This window comes from Notechis scutatus, chromosome 7 (assembly GCF_049901735.1).
Source record: "Notechis scutatus isolate UNSWTSFEM ecotype Mainland chromosome 7, rNotScu1.2, whole genome shotgun sequence".
Taxonomy (NCBI): domain Eukaryota; kingdom Metazoa; phylum Chordata; class Lepidosauria; order Squamata; family Elapidae; genus Notechis; species Notechis scutatus.
This window is the reverse complement of record NC_142015.1, coordinates 23,488,287-23,511,972: the sequence shown is the minus strand read 5'-3', so window position 1 is coordinate 23,511,972 and position 23,686 is coordinate 23,488,287. Positions and strand designations below refer to the sequence as shown.

Here is a 23,686-nt window from a genome sequence, read left to right as displayed (position 1 = left end):
AAGCGAGACAATTGTTCAGTGTGTTCTGCTCCCTTTTTTACAACCTTCCTTGCCACAATTAAGTGAAATGCTGCCATTGTTAAGTTAGTAACTCGGTTGTTAAGTGAATCTGGCTTCCCCCAATGTCTTTGCTTGTCAGAAGGTCGCAAAAGGGGATCATGTGACCCCAGGATACGGCCACCATCATAAATATGAAGCCATTTGCCAAGCGTCTGAATTTTGATCACGCTGCAATGGTCGTAAGTGTGGGAAATGGGCATTAGTCACCTTTTTTTTTTCCCAGCGCCATTGCAAACTGGGAATGGCTACTGAACAAATGGTTGATAACAACTGGCTGCGCTATCTCGCCATACTGAGAAACCTCAAGGGAAAACAATTGTCTAGTTAGAGACTGGAGAAACTCTCTACTTTATGGGTAAGGATGTCTTTCAGCCATGATCAGCACCTCTTGGTAATTAAGAGTCAACGGTGTTGAACCTACAACGTAAAGATGGGCAGGTTGGGTGGGCACGTTGAATGTGCAGTTTCGTGGTCCTTAAAGCCATCGTCTTAAACCTCACGAGTCAGCTCTTCCACGCATTTTTCTTTTCTTTTTTGTAAATATTTCTCAGAAAAGTCACTGTTAAGTCCTCCTTTCATTGATTGTGTCAGGGCCTCTAACAAATCCACCCCCATTCAAATCATAAATCTCTAGCCGCATCTCCCAGAGTAAAAAAAAATGATTTATTAGGAGTGACCATCTCAGCGTTAGCTGGGTGCAGCCGACTCTAAAATACATCATTCATTTCCTCCTTGACCCTGGTCTTCCTCCCACCCCCTGGATGTATATTCTCCAATGGGATACATCCATAGCCAAGAGTCATCAGTCATACTCTCCAGTAATATTCCTGCGCGCCGATAGCTTTGGGCTGCCAAGGTGATTATCTGAGGCATTTAAGGAATGCACTGCTTTCCCCCACTCCCTTTCTGCTGGCAACTAAAAAGACCAAAGGAATATGTTTTAGTTGACAGATTGGGCTTTTGCCTGCAGGACAATGATTGTTTTCTATAAACGTTTATTCTCCTCTCCCACATTTTCCCCCCTCCCTTACGCATCAGAATATCAACTTTTCAAACTTCACAAGCCTCTTACAATGATCAGTATCTTGCAAAGGTTTGAATGGTCTCGTTTCATTCGTTTTTGTATATTTCGGTTCTAACTGGTATTTTTGGAGGGGCAAGGAGCAATTCAGAGTTCCTTGTGCAAACCAACAAATGAAAGTGTTCTCGCTTTGTGGAGGTTTGTACACGGAGCCGGTCCTATCCCGAGGCAGAGGAAAGCAACCGTCTTAGATGGAAGGGCTCCCGTCTGTGACTCTTGAGACATAATGAGAGAGGATGGAGGATGATCTAAGCATAGTTGCTACTGGATCAGCTCATTAGATAAACCCATGAAACAGGCAGGATCTGGTCCTGGATATATCTAGTAATGGGATTGAACTGGATGGTAATCTGGAGTATTCAAAATAATTGTGGTGCCTGTTGTGGTTTCCTGCTGTGAACTTGGGGACCGGGAATTATAGAGGGGAGGTTTTGCTAACAGAACAAGGAAAAAAAATAATCTACTTCGTAACTTGATATAAGAGAGGTTGTATCGTTAAAAGGGCACCCAAAAGATGCGAGTTCAGAATTCGCAGAAATGGGGGTTCCTAAGATTCAAATAGGCCAGTTTCTCGGTGCCGTTTTAAGGTACGTTTAAATGCTACGTGGAATTGATAAACAATTGGTTTATCCAATTGTTTGAAAAACGCGATACTTTTCATGCATTTAGGATACAACTTTTACCTTCAACTACGTTCAAGGCCAGTACAAAAACTCCAAGGAAGTATTTATGTGTGTGTGTGTGTCTGGTTGGGACTATAAATATAGTTTCACCAGACATGAAATTGACCCTAGCCAGATACAGCCTCTGACAAGTAAGTTACGCCAGCACTAACTTGGTTAACTATGGTTCATACAGTCCTCCATGTACGAGCACAATTGGGAGCAGAGCCTCTATTGCTAAGTGATGCAGTTGTTAAATGAGTCACACGGTCCTTTTTCTGTCATTAATTGAATCACACGGACATTAAGCAAAACCAACATCCCCCATTGAAGACCCCTTGGGAAGGTCGCAAATGGCCATCGCATGGGACGCCTGCAACTGTCATAAATATATATCGGTTGCCAATTTTGATTGCGTGACCGGTTGTAAGTCATTTTGTCAGCCCTCCCTACAGTTGCTAAGCAAATGGTTGTTAAGTCAAGGATGACCTATATTCCTTAGTGCAGTGGTGGTGAACCTTTTTGTTGTGGTGTGCCGAAAGCACCCACAATGCAATGAGCACCGCCCCGCCCCCCGCACATGCACCGGGAGGCTGAAAACGGGCCCGTTTCGGCACTTCCGGTATTTCCAGAAGCCCCGTTTTTCGGCCTCCTGAGGGTGAGAGGCTTCCCTCAAGCCTCCAGGAGGGCGAAAATGGCCTCAAACGGGTCGAAAATCAGGTGGGAGGCATGCGCGTGAGCAGTGCAGGTAAATTTGGCTGTGGCTCGCCTGCCCACACAAATGACTCTACTTGCCACCTGTGGCACGCGTGCCATAGGTTCGCCATCATGTCCTTAGTTCTACAAGTGGCTTAAATGGTGGAACGATCCGCTTCAATTCCACCGGAAAGATTGTACTCCCCTAAAGTAACGGCTCAAAACGATGCTCTCTTTTAATCCGCCTACCAAAGTCAACCCAACTGCCGAGGTGAATCTTTCTTCAACCGCAGTGGCGATGTGGTTCCGTTGCCACCTCCTTCCCGACTGCACCTCAAAAGGCTCAAAGACTAGTTTAGGTAGCACCAAGTCGGTTCTCTGGGCGCAGAGCTTATGCCTCCCAAACCTTGGTTGGCACCTTCCTGAATTCTGCCAAAGGGTAGGGCCGGCCAGCCCTGAACATAGCTGCCACGTGGCTGGCCAGTTCAAATAAATAATAATTGCCATTTGCATCTTACATATATATATATATATATATATATATATAGAATAACTTTGCTTTTAAAAAAGGAGCTTCTGCCAAGGGTAGCAGAGGACACTGCACCGATCCCTGAGAGCTCCTTGTGTGCAATATGTAAATTTACTTAAATTATGTACATTCTACCCATGTAAAAGTGAGCAAGGCCTTCTGAAAAACGTTCTTTTTAACCAGGGATGTACAGTCGAGAAGTTGCCGCCGAGAGCAGGAAGAGCAATTGTAGGCCTTGTATTATGCAGTTGGTTGCTGCTAGTATTTTTGGGAATGTATACATATGTGTATATACACACACACCTGCACATACATACATACATGTGTGTATGTATGTAATTTAAAATATTTTTGGCTATGTACAGATATTCTAAAAATGAGAGTTTAGCTTATTCAGGCTGGTTTTTCTGGAAGAGTCTTTGTGATCTTTGAAACCGTGTTTGACAATCAACACCGACCTATTGTTGACTGATATGTATTTAATTGGGGTGGGAATTGTAGGTGTTTTTTTTTTTTTGCACTGACAGCTTGCAGGTTGTTCATACTTAATGATGTACTGTACAAAAGAGAAAAAAATGTTTGCATAGCATCCATCCCCAAAGTTGGTCAATCCTTCATGTATCAAACCTCGTTCGCTAAGTACACATTCCAGGGTCTTACTCAGTTGTTACTATTGACGCTTCTGTACGGGCGATTGGATAAATGTCCATTTCCCCCCCACACCAAGTAGCTCTTTTATAGCATGTTAGCGATTTTGCGCACTGATTTGGGGAAGGGAGACTTCTCAGGTGTGATAGGGCTGTTTTCCCAGCCAGTACATCTCTCTCGAAAGGAAACTGCTGAATTCAGGGAAATGGGAAGCAAAGAATCTTAAAAAAAAGAATGACATGCAAAAATATATATTTTGGGAATCTTTGGGAAAGGTTTACCTAATCTCCTTCCCGCAACCAAATATTAGTTTTTCGTTGTGTTTTTTTGGTTATTGTTATTGTTGTTTTGTTTTGTTTTTTAAAAGAGTTTGCAGGGAGTTTGGAGTGGACTAAGATTTTGTGTTCAAGGGATTGGTGCTAAATAAGCAACGTCCTGTTTATAGTTGCTTTAGGTTTTTGAGAGTGTTATCTGGTATGAAAGAGAAATCCTATGCCTCCTTTTGCAGATTTTTCATTTGGATGTGAATTGTGTGTGTGTGTGTGTGTGTGTGTGTGTGTGTGTGTGTGTTTTAAAGGAGAGAATTGCTGCTTAATTTTTTTTCTGTTACTGCTCAATTTCCACATGTTGTCATTTTAAAAGAAATTGATCTCAATAAAAGAAATCGGTCTCAGTTTCTCACAACCGCACTATTCAAAGTGTACATTTCTTTATTTGTGTTCCTTCTGCGAAAGGGTTTTCACTGTCTCCCCACCATATTATTTGGTGCAAGGTCTGGGAACAATTAGAATGCAATAGAATAACAGAGTTGGAAGGGACCTTGGAGGTCTTCTAGTCCAACCCCTTGCTTAGGAAGGAAACCCTCTAGCATTTCAAACAATTATCCAATCTCTTCTTAAAAACTTCCAGTGCTGGAGCATTTACAATTTCTGGAGGCAAATTGTTGTATTGATTAATTGTTCCCACTGTCAGGAAATTCCTCCTTAGTTCGAGGTTGCTTCTCTCCTTGATTAATTTCCATCCATTGCTTCCTGTCCTGCCCTCAAGTGCTTTGGAGAATAGCCTGACTCCCTTCTTCTTTGTGGCAACCCCTGAGATATTGGAACACCGCTTTCATGTCACCCCTGGGCCTTCTTTTCATCAAACTAGACATACCCAATTCCAGTTACCGTTCTTTATACGTTTTAGTCTCTAGTCCCCTAATTGAGTTCGCATATGGTGATTTCCAATTTGGCCAGAAGAACAACTAAAACAGGATACGGTAGACCTTTTCTAAACCCTTTCTAAAAGGGTACAATACCAAAAAAATATGGATATTATTCTCCCTTTCGCATCGTAGCTAAGGAACAGACATTGCAAGTTGAATAAAATTTATGAGAGAGGGAGTCCCACAGGCCAAAAAGGGATTTAAAAAGATGACGGTTCAAGTTTAACAGAGTTGGAAGGGACTTTGTAGCTCATCTAGTCCAACCCCCACCAAAACAGGATAAATGGCAGTCCAGTCTCTTCTTGAAAGCTCCCACAACTTCTGAAGGCAACTTCTGTTCCATTGGTTGATTGCTCTCACTGTCAGAAAACTGCTTATTTTCAGGTTGAATCTCTTCTTGATCAGTTTCCATCCATTATTCCTTGTCTGGCCTTCGGGTGCTTTGGAAAACAAGTTGGCCCCCTCCTCTCTGTGGCAGCCCCTCAAATATTGGAAGACTGCTCTTATGTCTCCCCTGGTCCTTCTCTTCCCTAGACTAGCCATGCCCAGTTTTTTTGGGGTTGGCAAGATTGCACTTCATTGCAAGGTGCAGGACTTTTTTTATACATCTAATTTGCAAGAACAGTCCCATTTTCACTTCCTCTGAAGTCCATCAACAGCACTAGAAAACCAATGCAACGCAATCCTTGGGCTAGTACGTGGGATAAACATGGTTTGAATAACAGGAGGAATTAGGTAGCACTACTCAGAAGGGGTTGTGCCGGAAGCAGAATCAATCAGGTAAGTGCAACACCACATCTGTGCAAACCAAAGTGTTAGGGCAAGGTTGTTCTGACTTAGGCTTTCCCAGCAAAACCCCTTTTATTAAACGAAGGTGAATTTCTTGCATTCACCTTCAGCCAAAGGCCTGGCAAACAGTCCTTCAAGGGTGAAATTAGGAGCACAGACCTTATCTAGCTTGGAGTGAATATTTCCAAATGCAGTGCTGACAAGGAAGGGCTTGGCACTGAGATGTCTCTGAGATGCACAGGCAGATCTTCACACCGCTGCAATGAATGAATGGTTTCCTGCAAAAGCCCCTCCCCTTTTGCTCCTCTTTTAATCCCTATGAGAGGGGCTATTTACTGTTCACCTGTGGCCTTACTCCCACGTCGATCCTTAGTTCATAATTCTTCTTTTCTTTTGGCAGCTCTGTGCATGCGCAGGCTGGGAACCGGCTCCAGCCGCTCCCCCGCCTCACTGCTGTCCAACTCTAAAGGCATCTGATGACTGTCAAACTGCCCTGGCCCCATCTCTGCCTCTGATGCAGAGCCCTCGTCCGAGCCTTCCTCAGCCTCCAGGATGGCTTCATGTTCCTCCCCAACCTCCTCACTGTTTGACTCTGCTGCCAGCTCTGCTACCTGCTGGCGGGCCACAACAAAGGTTGACATGGCTACTTGGAAGAATGTCCATGATTTTTGGGGAAGTACGGGGGTGGGGGGGGGGGAGGAGAGGCTGAAACAGACAGGCCCTGGGGCTCTCTGCCTGCTGCAATTCAACATGACAATGCGTTTGCAAGTGGAAGTAACCAGGAATAGCTTGTAATGGTTATGATTAGCATCAGGGTTGAGAAAGATGATAGAGAGAGAAAGAGAGAGATGATAGACAGGAAGACAGATGTCACCGGAGCATTGTGGTTCACCGAAGACAAAAATCCATGTTCCTTAAGGAACCAGCAGTTGACCTGTCCTGCAGAAGTGTAACGTGGCTTCCTTGCCCCATTTGTACGAGAGGCAATTTGGGACACACCCACCAGGAAGCTATGAGACACATGCACAATGCATCTTGCAAGAATTCATGGTGGTTTTGGGGGGGGGTTTTGTAAATTTTTTATTGATTTTTAAAGACAAACATAAACAAACAAAACATAAAAACATCAACCTTCCTTCCATAAGTATACAAGCAGTGTGCCGGTTGGTTTACAAATTTTTGTGTGTATCCATTTCATAGTCAAAGAGTTCGTGGTTGAGCTGCACTTCAGCACTGACCACAAAGCGAAGTCTGGAACACTCTGCAGAGAGAGGTGTAGATTTCCCCACCCACAAGCGTGGAGATCTGTTGTCTCTTTGTTGTGAAGGGAACTGTGAAGATACGGGTGGAGGGGGAAGGAGTCAAGAGGAAGGGGGCCGACCTGTCACTGATGAAGTCATGGTACATGACTTTTGCAGCTCTGTTGAAAAGGAGATGTCGTGGGCAACCCCCTGAGATCTAGAGGAGAGAGGAAGCTAATCAAGCATCACCTCAAGATGACTGGCCTTCCTCAAGTCGGGGTGCTGGCCTTCCTGTCACTGCGAGGTACGTAACCCCAGAGCGTCTGCTCGAATTCCATGCCAAGCGTTTGGTTCTAGGGATATCTTGGTGGCTTTCAGATAACCAGCTTGGTAGAGGATCTTGCAGCTGCTTTAGGATCAGGTTCGGCTCAGCTTCACCACCTTCAAATGGGTGTTGAGACCAAGCTAATGTCCTCCTTGGTCTTCAGGGAGTAGGGCCAGCTGGTGGTGGCTTCATTGCATGGACTCTTCTCAAGGATGAAGATTCTTTCAATGAATGAGATCTTTGGGGTCATTGGGTTGGATTACTCATGTTTCTCTCTGCCGGGAGTTAGATACAGATTAACGGAGTTGGAAGGGACCTGGTAGGTCATCTAATCCAACTCACACACACACCTGCCCAAGTAGGAAACCCTACACCATTTCTGACAGATGGCAGTCCATTCTCTTCTTGAAAGCCTCCAGGGATGAAGCTCCCAAAACTTCTGAAGGCAACTTCTGTTCCTTTGGTTGATTGCTCTTACTGTCAGAAAATTTCTCCTTATTTCCAGGTTGAATCTCACCTTGTTCAGTCTCCATCCATTATTTGTTCTCTGGCCTTTGGGTGCTTTAGAAAATAGCTTTACCCCCTTCTCCTCTCTGTGGCAGCCCCTCAAATATTGGAAGACTACTCTCATGTCTTCCCTGGTCCTTCTCTTCCTTAAACTAGCCAGGCCCAGTTCCTGTAACCGTTCTTCATATGATTTAGTCTCCAGTCCCCTAATCATCCTGGTTGCTCTTCTCTGCACTCTTTCTAGAGTCTTCATGTTTTTTTTTATAGTGTGGTGACCAAAACTGGATGCAGCACTCTAAGTGTTGGTCTTACTAAGGTTTTATAGAATGGTATTAGTACCTCCCTTGATCTTGATTGTATCCGTCTGTTAATGCAATTTAGGATTGCATTGGCTTTTTTGGCTGCTGTCACACACTACTGGCTCCTATTTAACTGGCTGTCCACTTAGATTCCAAGATCCTGTCACAGTTACTGCTATTAGTTGCCACAGTTGTTGGGATTATAATGTTTATGATGAGATGAGCTACTCTTAGGGGGCCCCCGGTGTTCTCTAAGCTTGGTTGTTTTCTTGCAAGAAATAACCAAGCACCAGGGACCCTACATTTCAGTACTAACCTACAAATATTATCCTTTATTGCAGCAACTCTGACTTTATTGTGATTCTACATTAACAGTCTTGCAAGTCTGAAGGGGCAAATCTTGTAGTGCTTCCTCTGAAGCCTGAGAAGTTAGGACGGGTTTCTGTTCAGCTTCTTTCACTGCCTATTACACAGTTGCGGACTGTATCATCTCTATAAAGTTAATTACACTTTATAATGCCTTCCTAAGGCCACACTTGGAATACTGCATTCAGGTTTGGTCACCACCATGTAAAAAAGATGTTGAGACTCTAGAAAGAGTGCAGAGAAGAGCAACAATGATGATTAGGGGACTGGAGACTAAAACATATGAAGAATGGTTGCTGGAATTGGGGATGTCTAGTCTGATGAAAAGAAGGACAACGGGTGACATGATAGCAGTCTTCCAATATCTCAGGGGCTGCCCCATAGAAGAGGGAGTAAGCTATTTTCCAAAGCACCTGAAGGCAGGACAAGAAGCAGTAGATGGAAACTAATCAAGGAGAGAAGCAACTTAGAACTAAGGAGAAATTTCCTGACAGTCAGAACAATTAATACCTTCAGAAGTTGTGAATGCTTCAACACTGGAAGTTTTTAAGAAGAGTTTGGACAACCATTTGTCTGAAGTGGTGTAGGGTTTCCTGCCTAAGCAGGGGGGTTGGACTAGAAGACCTCTAAGGTCCCTTCCAACTCTGCTATTCTATTTCTTATCCTATCCTTCCCTAGGTAGCATCTCTTCACTCCATTTTTCAAAGTCTTTCTCGCACTGCCATGTTCATTTCTTAGATGAAAATCGTTTAATAATAAGTACATTTGCTAGTAACACTATGAATAATAATAACCATAACAACCATAATGGATAGTCCCACCAACCATGGTGGGTTGATAGTGACCATTTTGGACAACCCTGGCTTAGGGCAATGTCTGCACTCAACCTGGGAAATTCCTGGAACCAATGCTGGGTAGATGGGAGGATGCTAAGCCAGATGTGGGGAAAAATGACTGATTCCACATTTTCTGTTCTCCAACATCAATCAACTAATCAGAATAGAGCTGGAAGGGACCTTGGAGGTCTTCTAGTCCAGCCCCTTACTCAAGCAGGAGACCCTATACGATTTCAGACAAGTGGCTGTCCAGTCTCTTCTTAAAAACCTCCAATGTTAGAGCACCCATAACTTCTAGAGACAAGCCATTCCACTGGTTAATTGTTCTCATTTTCAGCAAATTTCTCCTCAATTCCAGGTTGCTTCTCTCCTTGATCAGTTTCCATCCATTGTTTCTTGTCCTGCCTTCAGGGGCTTTGGAAAGTAAGATAGAATTTAGAATTTATTTATTTTTATTTTATTTATTTATTTATTTATTTATTTATTTATTTATTTATTTGATTTGTCAATTGCTTACAAGATAATAGGTGTAAGTATAAACATGAGTAAGAATAGAAGGAAATAGGTACGAATAACTGGGGACAATAGGACAGGGACTGTAGGCATGATTGTGCACTTATGCACCCCTCTTACAGAACTCTTAGGAATGGGGTGAGGTCAATAGTGGTTAGCTTGAGGTTAAAGGAGTGGGAGTTAGAGGATGTAACAACAGAGTCAGGTAGTGCATTCCAGACATTGACCACTCTATTACTGAAGTCGTACTTTCTGCAATCGAGTTTGAAGCAATTTACGTTGAGTTTGTATCTATTGTGTGCTCTTGTATTGTTGTGGTTGAAGCTGAAGTAGTCATTGACTGGTAGGACATTGTAGCAGATAATTTTGTGTGCTACGCTTAAGTCCAATATTAGCCGACATCGTTCAAGGTTGTCCAAGCCCAACATTTCAAGCTTGCGGGTGTAGGGTATTCTGTTGCAAGCAGAGGAGTGTAGTACTCCTACACTTTTAGAATACTATTATTAGTATTATTAGAATAGAATAGAGCTGGAAGGGACCTTGGAGGTCTTCTAATCCAGTCCTCTGTTCAAACAGTTGACCCCCTCTTCTTTGTGGCAGCCCCTCAAGTATGGAATACTGCTATCACGTCAACCCCTAATTCTTCTTTTCTCTACATCAGGGGTCTCAAACTCACGGCCCGCGGGCCAATTGCGGCCCGCAGGATGATATCCTGTGGCCCCCACCATGATATGAAAGTATAATATTAGTGCGGCCCGCAGGGGGAATGGACCTCTGAAGGAAGTCCTGCCCACCGTTCCTCATCGTGGCTTCTTCTCCACCCTGAACTTTAACAAGTCCAAGTACAGGTCCAGACTTACTGATGATCATCTTCAAGCCATAACTGAGGGTCTCAAGTGCCTCCTCTCTCAAGCCAAATGTGGCTCAGATATGTGAGAGGAAGCGTTGTCAAGTTTCTGGCAGCAGGGAGTAAGCTGGAGAAGCCATGTTCTCAGGAACTGTTCATGATCTTCATTCAATGTTCCATTCATGTGTTCAGGACAGTTCATGTATTGGAGAAATCATTAACTGTTGATGACATTTGAGGATATTTTTTTAACAATGTTTTTTGTGGAATCCCTTATGCAGTCCAGCCTCACCCAGACTCTGCCTCCAGTGCCCCCCAGGTAAATTGAGTTTGAGACCCCTGCTCTACATACTTGGTTCCATTTAAAATACACACTTACGTGTATTTCAACCACACCTTCTGTCTTTTGTTCACTCTTGGTTTTTCTAAGACCTCAAATGGAAAGGAAATGCATAATTGATTCTGGAGCCCAATCTCTGTTGGTGTGCGTGTTTCCTTTCGGCCTCATTTCACAGTTTGCGAGCAGACCTGCAGCAGGAAACAGTGAAACTAAAGATGAGTCCGCCGGAAGACCACAAATGCTGCCTCTTGAGCCCCCAGGAGAAAACTTGACAAAGTTTCCCTTTGATATGAGCATTTTGGAACGTTTTATTTATTCCATCCTATGGAAAAGACACACTTCAGCCACAGTGACACCTTTTCACAGATAAGGTGGAGGTGTCAACCAACTTCGGGAAACTCCAGTGTTTGTAGAAGTGCAAGATTATTTTAGGTGGGCAAAATGAATCAGAAAGATAGAATGGAAGCAGCCCTTGGGTGGGTAGAATTCAGCCCCTGGATTGGGCTGGTTCTCCCTTGCATTTTGGATTTATTCGATCTTGGATTGGGGCTGAGGATTTTAGCTTAATTGGCAATATGGGTTTAATTGGGAGGGGTTGAGGGATAAATGGGGTGCTTTTAACCTTCTTTTATTGTGAACAGCTTGGAAGCTCACGGCCTGGAGGATGGACCTTTTTATTTAGAATAAATGAAAATGAATAAATGAATCCTTGGCATCAATTTTGGGACCTAACCATCATGTGTTTAAGTGTCTTTGGGCAAATACCTTTGTAAGGAAGTCCATATCTGTCTGGTTCACACAAGGCATTAGGTCCAGCCAATGGGTAGGATGTGTTAGGAGAAAATAAGAATTCAGCTGCAATACTGTGTGTGTATATGTATTTATGAGAGGGAAAGGGAGGGAGAGGGAGAGAGAAAGAAAAAGGGAGGGAGGGAGAGAGAGAGGGGGGGGGAGGGGGGGGGGGGAGGGGGGGGAAGAGGGATGGACAGGGACAGGGAAAGGGAGGGAGGGAGGGAGAAAGAGGGAGGGAGAGAAAGAAAAAGGGAGACAAAGAGAGGGAAGGAGAGGGAAAGAGGAATGAAGAAAAAGAGGGAGGGAGGGAGAGGGAAAGGAAGGGAGAGAAATAGAGGGAGAGAGGGAGAGAAGGAGGAAGAGAAAGAGAGGGAGGGAGAGGGAAAGGAAGGGAGAGAAAGAGAGGGAGGGAGAGAAAGAGAGAGAGGGAGGGAGAGGAAGAGAGAGAGGGAGGGAGAGGGAAAGGGAGAGAGGGAGAGAGAGAGAAAGAAAGAGGGAAAGGGAGAGAGAAAAAAGAGGGAGAGAGGGGAGGGAGAGAAAGAGGGAGGGAAGGAGAGGGAAAGAGAGAAGGAGGGAGACAGAAAGAGAGAGAAGAATACATATTGAGTCAAAGGCACCTTTCCCCAAGAGATTGGAGGAATGTAGCAATTCTGTAAGAGGCTGATGGGAGGGCACGCTTGTATTTTACTCGAAAGGACTCAAACTCGGGGTCTCCCTGGAGTGACTCTTTACAAATCCTTTTCTTCCCTAGGGATTTTTGCCCAGGTCCTCATGGAACGTCTCTGCTTGGAGGAAGGCCAGAATCTGGATCTCCACTGCGTCAACAATAAAGGCAACACCTCCGCTCTAGAATGGAAGGATCCCAGCGGCTTTACGATATTTTTCAACCATTGGCACGGTAGGTCAAAGTTGGGATGAGGGCGCCGACGTTTTTCCACTGGATGGAGACAAGGAGGGGATTTTGCAATAGGCTGACCTAAATCCATTTTCACGACCTGCCCTCTTGGTTTAAAACCACACTGGGGTTAGGATGTGTGATGAGGGCAATTCTGATAGTTTGATCACTGCCTCCACAATCCTTCCTTTTCTTTTTTTTAAAAAGAAATACTTAAAAGTGTTCACTCTCTTCAACAAGAAAGCTCTCCTCATGATATTCAGTTGTGTTGAGGTACAGCTATGTCCTGAGCAAGCATGTATTGATTTATTGATTTATTTTGATGAAAGTATTTGCTCATTGTGGAGTCCTTGGTGCTCTCTGGGCTTGATGATTTTCTTTCAATTGTTTCACAACCCAAACTAGGCAGCATAATCAAGGTATCATATGCATATACCCACATATATCATGATAGAAGTCTTCCAATATTCAGAAAGAGTGCCAAGAAGAGCAACCAGGATGATTAGGGGACTGGAGACTAAAACGTACAAAGAACGGTTACAGGAACTGGGCCTGGCTAGTCTAGGGAAGAGAAGGATCAGGGGAGACAGGATAGCAGTCTTCCAATATTTGAGGGGCTGCCACAGAGAGGAGGAGGGGGTCAAGCTATTTTCTAAAGCATCTGAAGGCCAGACAAGGAATAATGAATGGAAACTGATCAAGGAGAGATTCAACCTGGAAATAAGGAGACATTTTCTGACAGTGAGAGCAATCAACCAATGGAACAGAAGTTGCCTTCAGAAGCTGTGGGAGCTTCATCCCTGGAGGCTTTCAAGAAGAGACTGGACAAAAATGGTGTAGGGTCTCCTCCTTGGGCAGGGAGTTGGACTAGATGACCTACCAGATCCCTTCCAACTCTGTTAATCTGAGAAGCGAAACATCTTCAAAGAAAAACAAGAAAGTCCAGTTGCCTCTTGGGGAAAAAAAAGCACCTTTGGGACAACTGCTGTGATTCACTTAACCACTGTGGCCAGAAAATGGGGCCAAACTTACTTAACAACTTAGCAGCAGAAATTTTGGGCTCAATCTTGGTCCCAAGTCAAGGGCTACTTCCATACTCATTTTCAGTACAGGTGCCTTGTATGCCCCTTGCCTTGCCTCTTTAACAAATCCCATCCATGTTTAGGTTCATCCCTTCATACTGAGCCAGAACCAGTTCAGTGCTTAGAAGAAAGAGTTTGCAGAAAAATCCCATCCATATATTGATAGATTAGATTAGAGTACTGTAGTGTAGTGTAGTGTAGTGTAGTGTAATGTAGTGTAGTGTAGTGTAGAGTAGAGTAGAGTAGCATTGAATAGAATAATAGAGTAGAGAAGAATAGAGTAGAATAGAATAGAATAGAATAGAATAGAATAGAATAGAATAGAATAGAATAGAATAGAATAGAGTAGAGTAGAGTAGAGTAGAGTAGAGTAGAGTAGAGAGAGTAGAGTAGAGTAGAGTAGAATAAAGTAGCATAGAATAGAATAGAATAGAATAGAATAGAATAGAATAGAATAGAATAGAATAGAATAGAATAGAATAGAATAGAATAGAAGAGAAGAGAAGAGAAGAGAAGAGAAGAGTTGGAAAGGACCTTGGAGGTCTTCTAGTCCAACCCCTAGGCAGGAAACCCTACATCACTTCAGACAAATGGTTAACCAACTTCTTAAAAACATCCAGCACTGGAGCGTTCACAACTTCTGGAGGCAAGTTGTTCCACTGATTAATTGTTCTAACTATCAGGAAATTTCTCCTTAGTTCTAGGTTGCTTCTCTCCTTGATTAGTTTCCATCCATTGCTTCTTGTCCTGCCTTCAGATGCTTTGGAGAATAGATGGACTCCCTCTTCTTTGTGGCAGCTCCTGAGATATTGGAACACCGCTATCATGTCACCCCTAGTCCTTCTTTTCATCAAACTGGACATATCCAGTTCCAGCAACCGTTCTTCATATGTTTTAGCCTACAGTCCCCTAATCCTCTTTGTGGCTCTTCTCTGCACTCTTTCTAGAATTTCAACATCTTATTTACATCGTGGCGACCAAAACTGGATGCGGGAATCCAAGTGTGGCCTTACCTTACCAATACTTATCTCTCTCTTTGAAACAGTCACAGGAAAGGGAAGGTACCAACTTCTGCATTACTCCAACGATTCGCTGTCCATTCGTCTTTCCAATGTAACAAGACATGACGAGGGACTGTTCACTTGTCTCTACTATAGCGGGAATATTGGAACCAAACTTGTGAACGTTACAGTTTGGGGTAAGATCTGAAACTCCTACCTTTCAATGAATGGCGGCTTGTGGAGATGGCTAGGATGGTTTTGAGCTGAACTGAAGGCCATTCTGGGTTCACTTAACAACCCTATTACTTACTTAATAACCGCAGTGGTTCGCTTAACGATTGTGGCAAGAGTCATTTAACTGTCTCACTTAGCAACGGAAATGTTGGGCTCCGTTGTAGTCATAAACTGTAATCTTATAGTTCATTTGTTTTATATCTCCCCTCCAAATATGCGGGTGAGGTGATCCTGTCCAGGATGGATAAAAATCGACTATTTTTTTAAAAAACGAATTTTTAATTTTTTTTATCAAATTTCTTTTAATAAAATGCGTTTGGAGTAAAAATCTATCTAAAGATAGCTTTCTATTTAAGAGACATTAATAATTTAGTTTATTCAGCATGTGTTAAGGTGTTGAGATTTAAGGGCTGACCAGTTGCTGTAAGGCTGATGCAATAAGCATGAATCAGCATAGCATGGGTATTGCCTTTTTAAGACTATGTATGGGGTCCACAGAAGTCTTTACTTCTTTAAGAGGTGCTTATATAAGGCAGCCATTAGAGGGAGTGTATTTCTCTCTCCTTGTGTCCTGTATCCATTTCAGAGTTCTCCTTGTAGAGTTAAGAAGATTGATTGCAGGTATCTGCCTACCACATATATTTCTGCATATGTCTTGTATATAAACCACTGTTAAATGTCTAAGTCTCTGTGTGCTGTGTTTTGCTCCTGGGTTGTCTCGTAATAATAGTCATGCTGCAAACACTCTGACAGCATGAAATGGAGCTTAGTTATGTAGCATGAGGTGGTTTATTCTGCAATATTGGGACTGTCAACAGCGGGTCAGAGATGTCAGGTGCTCTTTAAAAATTATGATTTAAATTGAGTTGATTTATATCAAGCCTTTTTACTAGTGAGTTAAATCATGATTTAAATTGACTTGATTTAAATCAAATCCACCTTGATCCTGTCCCATTCCTTTCAACAGAAATAAAATTCTAACAGGAAGACTACAACCTAATGAATTCTCTTCTTTGTACAGCTCCACCTTCCAGACCTTTGTTGGAGGATTTGAGGGCCACAGTAAACCAAACAGAAGAAAATATTGTCTTAAGGTGTTCCACTGAGGGAAGCTGGCCTGCTCCTCAAATCACCTGGCTGCTACAGAACGGAATGGAAATCTTTGGTATGTTTCAAATAACTTTATTTTTCTTTTGGAAGTTGTGGGAGCTTCATCACTAGAAGCTTTCAAGAAGAAACTGGACTGCCATCTGTCAGAAATGATGCTTGGACTAGATGACAAACAAGGAGTAGATGACAAACAAGGTCCCTTCCAACTCTGTTAAACTGTATCTGTATCTTTCCGGACTATCCTTTGCCTTTTAATAGCCCTTCTTCAATAACGCTGAAAAAACACTAAGCAATTACCTGCTTTAATAACAAGTTGTTCGTTTGTTTATTTACTAGTTGGGTCCATTGTATTAAGCAGTGAACTTGGTTTATAATCCGCATTCCTTAAAAATAACATTAAGCATTCTAAAAAAAAACAACTATTCCAGATGCTTTTGGATTGCACCAAATTGCTCGCAGTATTATCTTTGCTTTCTTTTGCCATTGTCATTCTACTTCTATTTGTTGGTCTTTGTGTTTAAATAGTTCTCTCTTCTCTCCTGATACCTCCAGGTATTACCGCATCCACTCTCCAGATATTTTAGTCTTGCTTATGCAGTTCTAATTATCCTATTTTGATATTATAACAGGATAATTAGAACTGCAGAAAAAAGCAATTGCTACCAACCTGCCTTCCACTGAGGACCTGTATACTGCACGAGTCAAACAGAGGGCTGTGAAAGTATCTATAGACCCCTCACATCCTGGACATAAATTGTTTCAACTTCTACCCTCAAACAACACTACAGCATTGCACACCAGAACAACTAGACACAGCGACAGTTTCTCCTCCCATGCCATCACTCTGCTAAATAACTTATTCTCACAACACTATCAAACTATTTAGTAAGGCTGTATTACAATGATTCTTCTAATCTTTCCTGTTACCTATCTTCTTTCTACTTATGACTGTAACTTTGTTGCTTGTATCTTTACGATTTATATTGTTTTGTTTACTTTCCTAATATGATTTATGTTGATTGCTTGTTTCGTATCCTATGACAATCACTAAGTGTTTTGTCTTATGATTCTTGATGAATGTATTTTTAATATATCTTTATGTATCTTATGATTCTTGATGAATGTATTTTTATGATGAATTTATGATAAATATATTTTTATGAGTCCTATGATCATGATTATCACTTATAGCTTTTATGTACACTGATTAGCTCATGCACTGAAGACAAATTCCTTGTGTGTCCAATCACACTTGGTCAATAAAGAGTTCTATTATTATTTTGTTATCATCATCATCATTATCTCTTTTTGCATTCTTCAAGGCATTTTAGGAAACACTCAACACCAATTGGAAGAAAAGAGGTTCCATTCCATAAGCGAGTTGTCCATCTACGCCTTCCCCCGGGGCTCTGTCGTTTCTTGTGTGATACACCACAAAGCCTTAGGAAAGAGAAATTTAACTGTGACTTTGCACCTGGACCATGCCAGTAAGTGGAGAGTTTGAGAGCAGGATGGAGAACGTGTTTAAAAAATAAACAGCATAAATAAGACCCTCTTAGGAATTACACAACCATTTAGATGTGCTGCAACATGATTATGGGAAACTTTGCCAGCTCTTATAACTTTTGCACAACAGTTACAATAGTTCATTTAGTGAGTGTTCGAAGTTACGACGACACTGGAAAAAAAGGGACGTATGACCATTTTTCACACTTATGACTGTTGTAGGAGAGAGAGAGACAGAGACAGAGAAACAGAGAGAGAGACAGAGAGAGAGAGAAACAGAGAGAGAGAGAGAGACTGATCTAAATGGATCTTCTAATCTAGTAGGACTCTCTCATTTTGTCCTTTATATATGTTATGCTTGAGCATTAATAGCCTTCCTTGTTTTCTCTTCCACATATTCAGAACAAAAACAGAAGACAGAAGAAACCTTTAGCATTCCAGCATTGTCTCCAACCAAGGAGGCAGAAACTCAAAGTTCTCATACTACCAACGGTAAGACTACAACATTGATCCTCTCTGGTATTTCTGGACATCACCCCCAACTTGCTTCCAGTTCTTCTCCTTAACAAAATCGGTTACATTTATCCTTTCTCCTTTCCATAACCCTCTTTTTCATCCCTTCCACAGAATCCAATCCAATATTCAATGTAACAGAAGGAAACCCAACCACGCAAAAACTGTTCCCAAGTACAGATATAGACGTTTGGGCAAACAATAGTAAGTTGCTCCCACATTACTCCTAATGTTCAACTGGTATGCTTTTCATTCTTTGGTCTCCTTCCTGATCTGATGCCAGAGGCTTGGTGTCACGGAAGAGGTTAGGGAAGATGATAAAGTTTTCATTTCAGACTATTCGCTTAAAAGATATGCTCTTTTTGTGTTTCTCTAGTCAACTTTCTGGAATTAAGTGGACTAAGTGTATATGGGCATGGAATTCTGTATAAACTGAGGTTTATAAATAGTCTTTCTTGGCTAGGTAGGTACGCTCAGTACACTAAGCTATAAATCACAATTTGGATTCAGACACTTAGCTAAAGCAAAACTAATGACATTCCAGATGGGTTCATGTTGTTCTTATTAATTGATTTGGAATGATGTTCCTAGTATAGAAATTGCCCTGAGCAGGAGGTTGGATTAGGTGACCTTCAAGACCCCTTGAAGACTATACAACTCTGTGTATAGTCCAGAACTTTCTGGGAAATAGCAAGTTGGAGAATGCTGGTGTGGTGGAGCCAGCCGTCTTACTCCATGGAAGCTCAGCTGGTGGACAAATACGATCTTCCAGCTCTCATAACCCCCAATATTTTTCTGCTAGGAAATAGAAGCTAAAGATGGCAAAACTCAAATGTTTTCTGTTCCTTTTTCTCCCCCCAAAACAGAAACAAATATGACTTACAGAGGCTTTGTGGGGGAACAAGCCAACCTTTTGTTCCCAGGCCTTGTATCTATTCTCCTTCTTGCTCTCTTCATCATGGTCCTTCTCTTTGTGGTGAAACTGTGGAAAGCACACAGGGACTGGAAAAAAGGTAAGAGGGGAAAAAAGAAGAATTTAATACATATTGGGAATAGTTTCCTCTTCCACCCAGGTGCCCAAAAGTTTCTAAAAAGCCTGTGTTCAACCACCACCAAATTTCTTGTGGTGCTTCAAGGTTTTGAAAATCACTCTTAGAGGGAAACGATCTTCAACCTCTTCAGAGAACAGTAGACTTTGTCTGCCACAGCAGTTGATTTTCACTTTCCTGAATTTGTATAGTAGATTTTAAAAATTCCAATGTGGTTGTTTGCAAATGTCAGTCAGATTTGAGCCAGTTGTCAACTCGTCAATCGTTCCTATGCCTGTTCCCGAGTTAACATTAGAAGGAGCAGGGAGAAAGGCCTGACGGAGCAGATGAAGCCCAGAAGCACATCCCATGCTTATTTTATTTGTCCGCTTACAAGAAAATAGGTATAAGTATAAACATGAGTAAGAATACAGGAAATAGGTATGAATAAATGGGTAAAACGAGGACCCAGATTGTTGGGGGCGATAGGCTGACTCTGTAAACCACTTAGAGAGGACTGTAAAAGCACTGTGAAGTGGTATATAAGTCTAAGTGCTATTGCTATTGCTTAAATGACCAGTCATAAATCAAGGACTATCAATAAGTATGTGAGCTAAATCTGCCTTTTCACAACAGATATCTGGCCTAATATTCTGCACCTCATTCTTGTCACTCCCTAATATAGAAAATAATAATGTTTCTGAACAACCCGTTGAGAGTTACAGGCCTAAAGCAAATAAAGCTCTTGCCAGACTCAAGAAGAATACATGCGGTATGTATAAATGGGATTTCTTCACATTTGCAGGCAGCGCAGAAGTTGGAATTAAGAGAAGCAAGTGTGAACAAATGTGCAGTTCCATTGCTATGGAATACACAGATAGACTGGGTGAAACCAGATTTCTTAATAGCAGTAACTGTGAGAGGGAGCTTGGAGTTTTAGTGGACAACTAGCTAAATATGAGCCAACAGTGTGTGGTGGCAGCCAAAAAAGCTAATGCAATCCTAAGTTGCATTAACAGAGGGATACAGTCAAGATCAAGGGAGGTACTAATACCACTCTATAAAGCCTTAGTAGGACCACAACTAGAGTACTACATCCAGTTTTTGGTCACCACACTATAAAAAAGATGTTGAGACTCTAGAAAAGGTGCAGAGAAGAGCAACCAGGATGATTAAGGGGACTAGAGACTAAAACATATGATGAACGGTTGCAGGAACTGGGCATGGCTAGTCTGGTGAAGAGAAGGACCAGGGGAGACAGGATAGCAGTCTTCCAATATTTGAGGGGCTGCCACAGAGAGGCTATTTCCCAAAGCCGCTGAAGGCCACACAAGGAACAATGGATGGAAACTGAACAAGGAGAGATTCAACCTGGAAATAAGTAGAAGTTTTCTGACAGTGAGAACAATCCACCAAAGGAACAGAAGTTGCCTTCAGAAGTTGTGGCAGCTTCATCACTTGAGACTTTCAAGAAGAGACTGGACTGCCACTGGTCAGAAATGGTGTAGGGTCTGCTTGGGGGGGGTTGGACTAGATGACCTACAAGGTCCCTTCCAACTCTGTCAATCTGTATCTGTTTTTTACTGGCTGTTTTTGGACTGAAATATGAGCTAGGATCAGAAGTAAAAAGAAATGAGCTTGAAATAGCAATGACCTGTGTCTTTATTTTATGCAGTGATCCCCTGGAGGAACAGCGAGAAGTATGTAATTCAAGAATCATATACCAGGACGTCAAAACCTTCAGAAGGAAGTCAGGATTCTTCAGTCTTCGAAAAAGAGTTGTCCCACTTTAAAGAAACGGATATGTGACACTAAGGACAATATTGTGCTGTGTTTAACAGCAGGAACTGTCTTCTCTTCCTATTTTAATTCCTGCGCTGCACTTCTCTGCAAAATTTATCTCTTTAAAAATCCAGATTGGAGAGGATTTCAGATGAGACCCTCCTAGACTAAGATGCATCTCAGAACAGTATTGCAAATAAAGTAATAATGATACTATAAAAGCCCTTGGGAACTTATGCCAGTTGTTATTTAGGAGTTGAAATTCCTCGTGTGGACTTAACAATTTCGGGATATACAAAGGTTATACAAAACCTTTGCCAGACCAATTCTCGAATACAGCTCGTCCGCCTGGAACCCACATTGTATATCAGACATTAACACAATTGAGCGGGTTCAGAGGTATTTTTCAAGAAAAGTACTCCACTCCTCTATTCACAATAGTATTCCCTATGCCTCCAGGGTTGAAATTTTGGGCTTGGACAATCTGGAACTGCGCCGCCTGTGGTCCGATCTAAGCATAGTACACAAAATTGTCTGCTGTGACATCCTGTCAGTCAACTACTTCTTCAGCCTCAACCACAATACACAGGCAAACAACCGATACAAACTCAAGGTAAACTGTTCTGAACTTGATTGCAGAAAATACAACCTCAGCCACAGAGTGGTCAACGCCTGAAAGCCCTACCTGACTGTGTGGTTACAGCCTCAACCCCTCACAGCTTCAACCTCAAACTGTCTACCGTGGACCTCACCCCATTCCTAAGGGGTCCTGAAAGGGGGTGTGCCTACCGTCCCTGTCTTACTGTCCCCAATTATCTGTATATACGCCCTTTGTTCTTGTTTATGTTCATATCTATACTTGTTATCTTGTACATGTTTGATCAATAAATAAATAAATATAAAAGAGAAATACCACTCATGCATCATCACAAAATCTCCAGAACCGTAAAGCCTACAAACTTGAAATTTGGCATGTAGGTTCCTCTTGGCTTCTAGGGGCTCACTAAGAAAGGATTTTTCGAAATGACCATCAGAGCATTAGTATTTCTTATTTTATTATTATTATTATTATTATTATTATTATTATTATTATTATTATTATTATTATTATTATTATTATTATTATTATTAACATGCTCTGATGAGCGCTACTCCCCCTCCCCACCTTAAGAGAAATCTGCTCCAAATGCAAAACACAAGCAGAGGAGTTTCACTTTCACTTTCACAGCAGCAACCAGCTTTTAGTGCAGAACAGTTGAGCTAAGCCACAGCCAGGCTCCTTGCTGTCTCCTTCTTGCTCACACAGCAAATATTGTTTCGGTTTCCAAACAGCCCTCAACTCTCTCACACTCTGACAGGACGCTAGCCAGGTGAATACTGGTGGATGCTGATAGGCAGAGGCAGAATTTCTCTCCCCCACCCCCATTATTTTCCTCCCCAAAAACTAGGCCTGACCACATAGTTTCATTAGCGAAGCACGGGTATCAAGCTAATAAATAAATAAATAGATGAATGAATGAATGAATGAATAAATAAAGTGATTTTATTATATTACTCCAATAAATCTTTTAAACTTCCCTAAAAGGAAGGTTAGAATAATAGCTCCTACATGGCAAGCACAGTGGAGTACAGTATCCATTTGACAAATACTGTATAGCGCATCCAAGCTTCAGAAATCAAGATAACCAGGAGAAGGCAGCAGGTTTGGGGATAAGACCGCCCCCTACTAGTCATGTGGAGGTTTGCAACCTATCTTATATTAATTAGGGCTTAATTTTCATCAAACACAGTTCCTTTTTGGAAAAAGCATACACTTCAAATGTGCCACAGAGAGGAAAGAGGGCCTGTCCTAAGACAGACCATTTGCAGATTTGATTTAAAAAAAGAGAGAGAGAAATTAGCACTGTTGACTAAATTGCCCTGTAAAATCCCTCCTTTTCCTTCCTTCCTTCCTCCTTCCATCCCTTTATTCTATCTTTTTCTTTCTTCCTCCTTTCCTTGGTTCCCTCCCTCCTTCCCACTCTCCCTCCCCATTCTTTCCTTCCTTTCGTCCCTCCCTCTCTTCCATCTTTTTTTCTTCCTCCTTTCCTTGCTTCCCTCTCTCCTTCCCTATTCCTTTCCTTCCTCCCTCCCTCCCTTTCTTTCCATCTCTTTTTCTTCCTCCTTTCCTTGCTTCCCTCTCTCCTTCCCTATTCCTTTCCTTCCTTCCTTCCTCCCTCTCTCCCTTTCTTCCATCTCTTTTTCTTCCTTTCTCCTTTCCTTGCTTCCCTCCCTCTCTTTTTCTTCTTCCTCCCTTTCTTGCTTCCATATTGCAACTCAACTGTTGAGAACCTTGGTGCTCTCTGAGCTTGGTTGTTTTCTTGCAGACGTTTCATTACCAAACTAGATAATATCATCAGTCCTCCCTCCCTCCCTCCCTTCCCTTCTCCCTCCTTCCCTCCTTTTCTTTCTTATGTTTCCCCTCCCTCAAAAAACTTCAAAACTGCCAACTTGGTTTACATCCTAAACCAGGGGTGTCCAACCTTGGCAACTTTAAGACTTGTGGACTTCAACTCCCAGAATTCCTCAGCCAGCTTTGCTGGCTGAGGAATTCTGGGAGTTGAAGTCCACAAGTCTTAAAGTTGCCACGGTTGGACACCCCTGTCCTAAACCTTTGGATTAAAACAAAACAAAAACAAAAACAAAAGCAAATCAAAACAAACAGACTTTGGACCATACCATCTTCCCGGAGCCCGAGACGGAAGCTCAAGAACGCTGCTTCCCCTCCATTCCCCCCTCTCTTACCGGACAGTTGGTT

At 42.3% G+C, this 23,686-nt stretch overlaps 2 protein-coding genes and 1 long non-coding RNA gene across 5 annotated transcripts in view; 2 read left to right on the top strand and 1 right to left on the bottom strand.

The window, feature by feature from the left end:
* UBASH3B (ubiquitin associated and SH3 domain containing B) overlaps positions 1-4,360 on the top strand; it is a 68,650-nt gene extending 64,290 nt beyond the window's left edge. Inside the window, exon 15 of the mRNA XM_026681922.2 lies at positions 284-4,360. The gene's annotated coding sequence lies outside the window, so the exon portion shown is untranslated. The remainder of the gene's footprint in view (positions 1-283) is intronic.
* On the top strand, positions 327-21,804 carry CRTAM (cytotoxic and regulatory T cell molecule). Of its 3 annotated transcripts, none has more exons than XM_087970135.1 (11): positions 327-415; positions 6,073-7,217; positions 12,490-12,636; positions 14,761-14,913; positions 15,972-16,115; positions 17,383-17,547; positions 17,969-18,058; positions 18,194-18,283; positions 18,946-19,092; positions 19,793-19,879; positions 20,783-21,804. In XM_087970135.1, exons 2-11 carry the CDS (start codon positions 7,169-7,171, stop codon positions 20,914-20,916), a joined length of 1,206 nt encoding a protein of 401 aa, XP_087826261.1. In that variant the 5' UTR covers positions 327-415; positions 6,073-7,168; the 3' UTR covers positions 20,917-21,804. The 3 variants fall into 3 exon arrangements, with proteins under 3 accessions (XP_087826261.1, XP_087826260.1, XP_087826262.1); XM_087970134.1 differs by having other exon boundaries at positions 17,969-18,085; XM_087970136.1 differs by lacking the exons at positions 327-415; positions 6,073-7,217 and adding an exon at positions 10,982-11,378.
* LOC148130057 (uncharacterized) lies at positions 12,608-23,657 on the bottom strand. Its single transcript, XR_015750377.1, has 3 exons — positions 23,608-23,657; positions 18,963-19,081; positions 12,608-12,675 (listed from the first exon to the last, which is right to left on the bottom strand). It is a non-coding gene; the product is annotated as an uncharacterized LOC148130057 (long non-coding RNA).
* Positions 23,658-23,686: the final 29 nt, after the last annotated feature.

Coding starts and splice junctions, on each gene's coding strand:
- CRTAM (XM_087970134.1), top strand. CDS start 7,169: ATGACTGGCCTTCCTCAAGTCGGGGTGCTGGCCTTCCTGTCACTGCGA. Junction 12,637..14,760: donor ATTTTTCAACCATTGGCACG/GTAGGTCAAAGT, acceptor TCTTTGAAACAG/TCACAGGAAAGGGAAGGTAC. Junction 17,548..17,968: donor TTTGCACCTGGACCATGCCA/GTAAGTGGAGAG, acceptor CCACATATTCAG/AACAAAAACAGAAGACAGAA.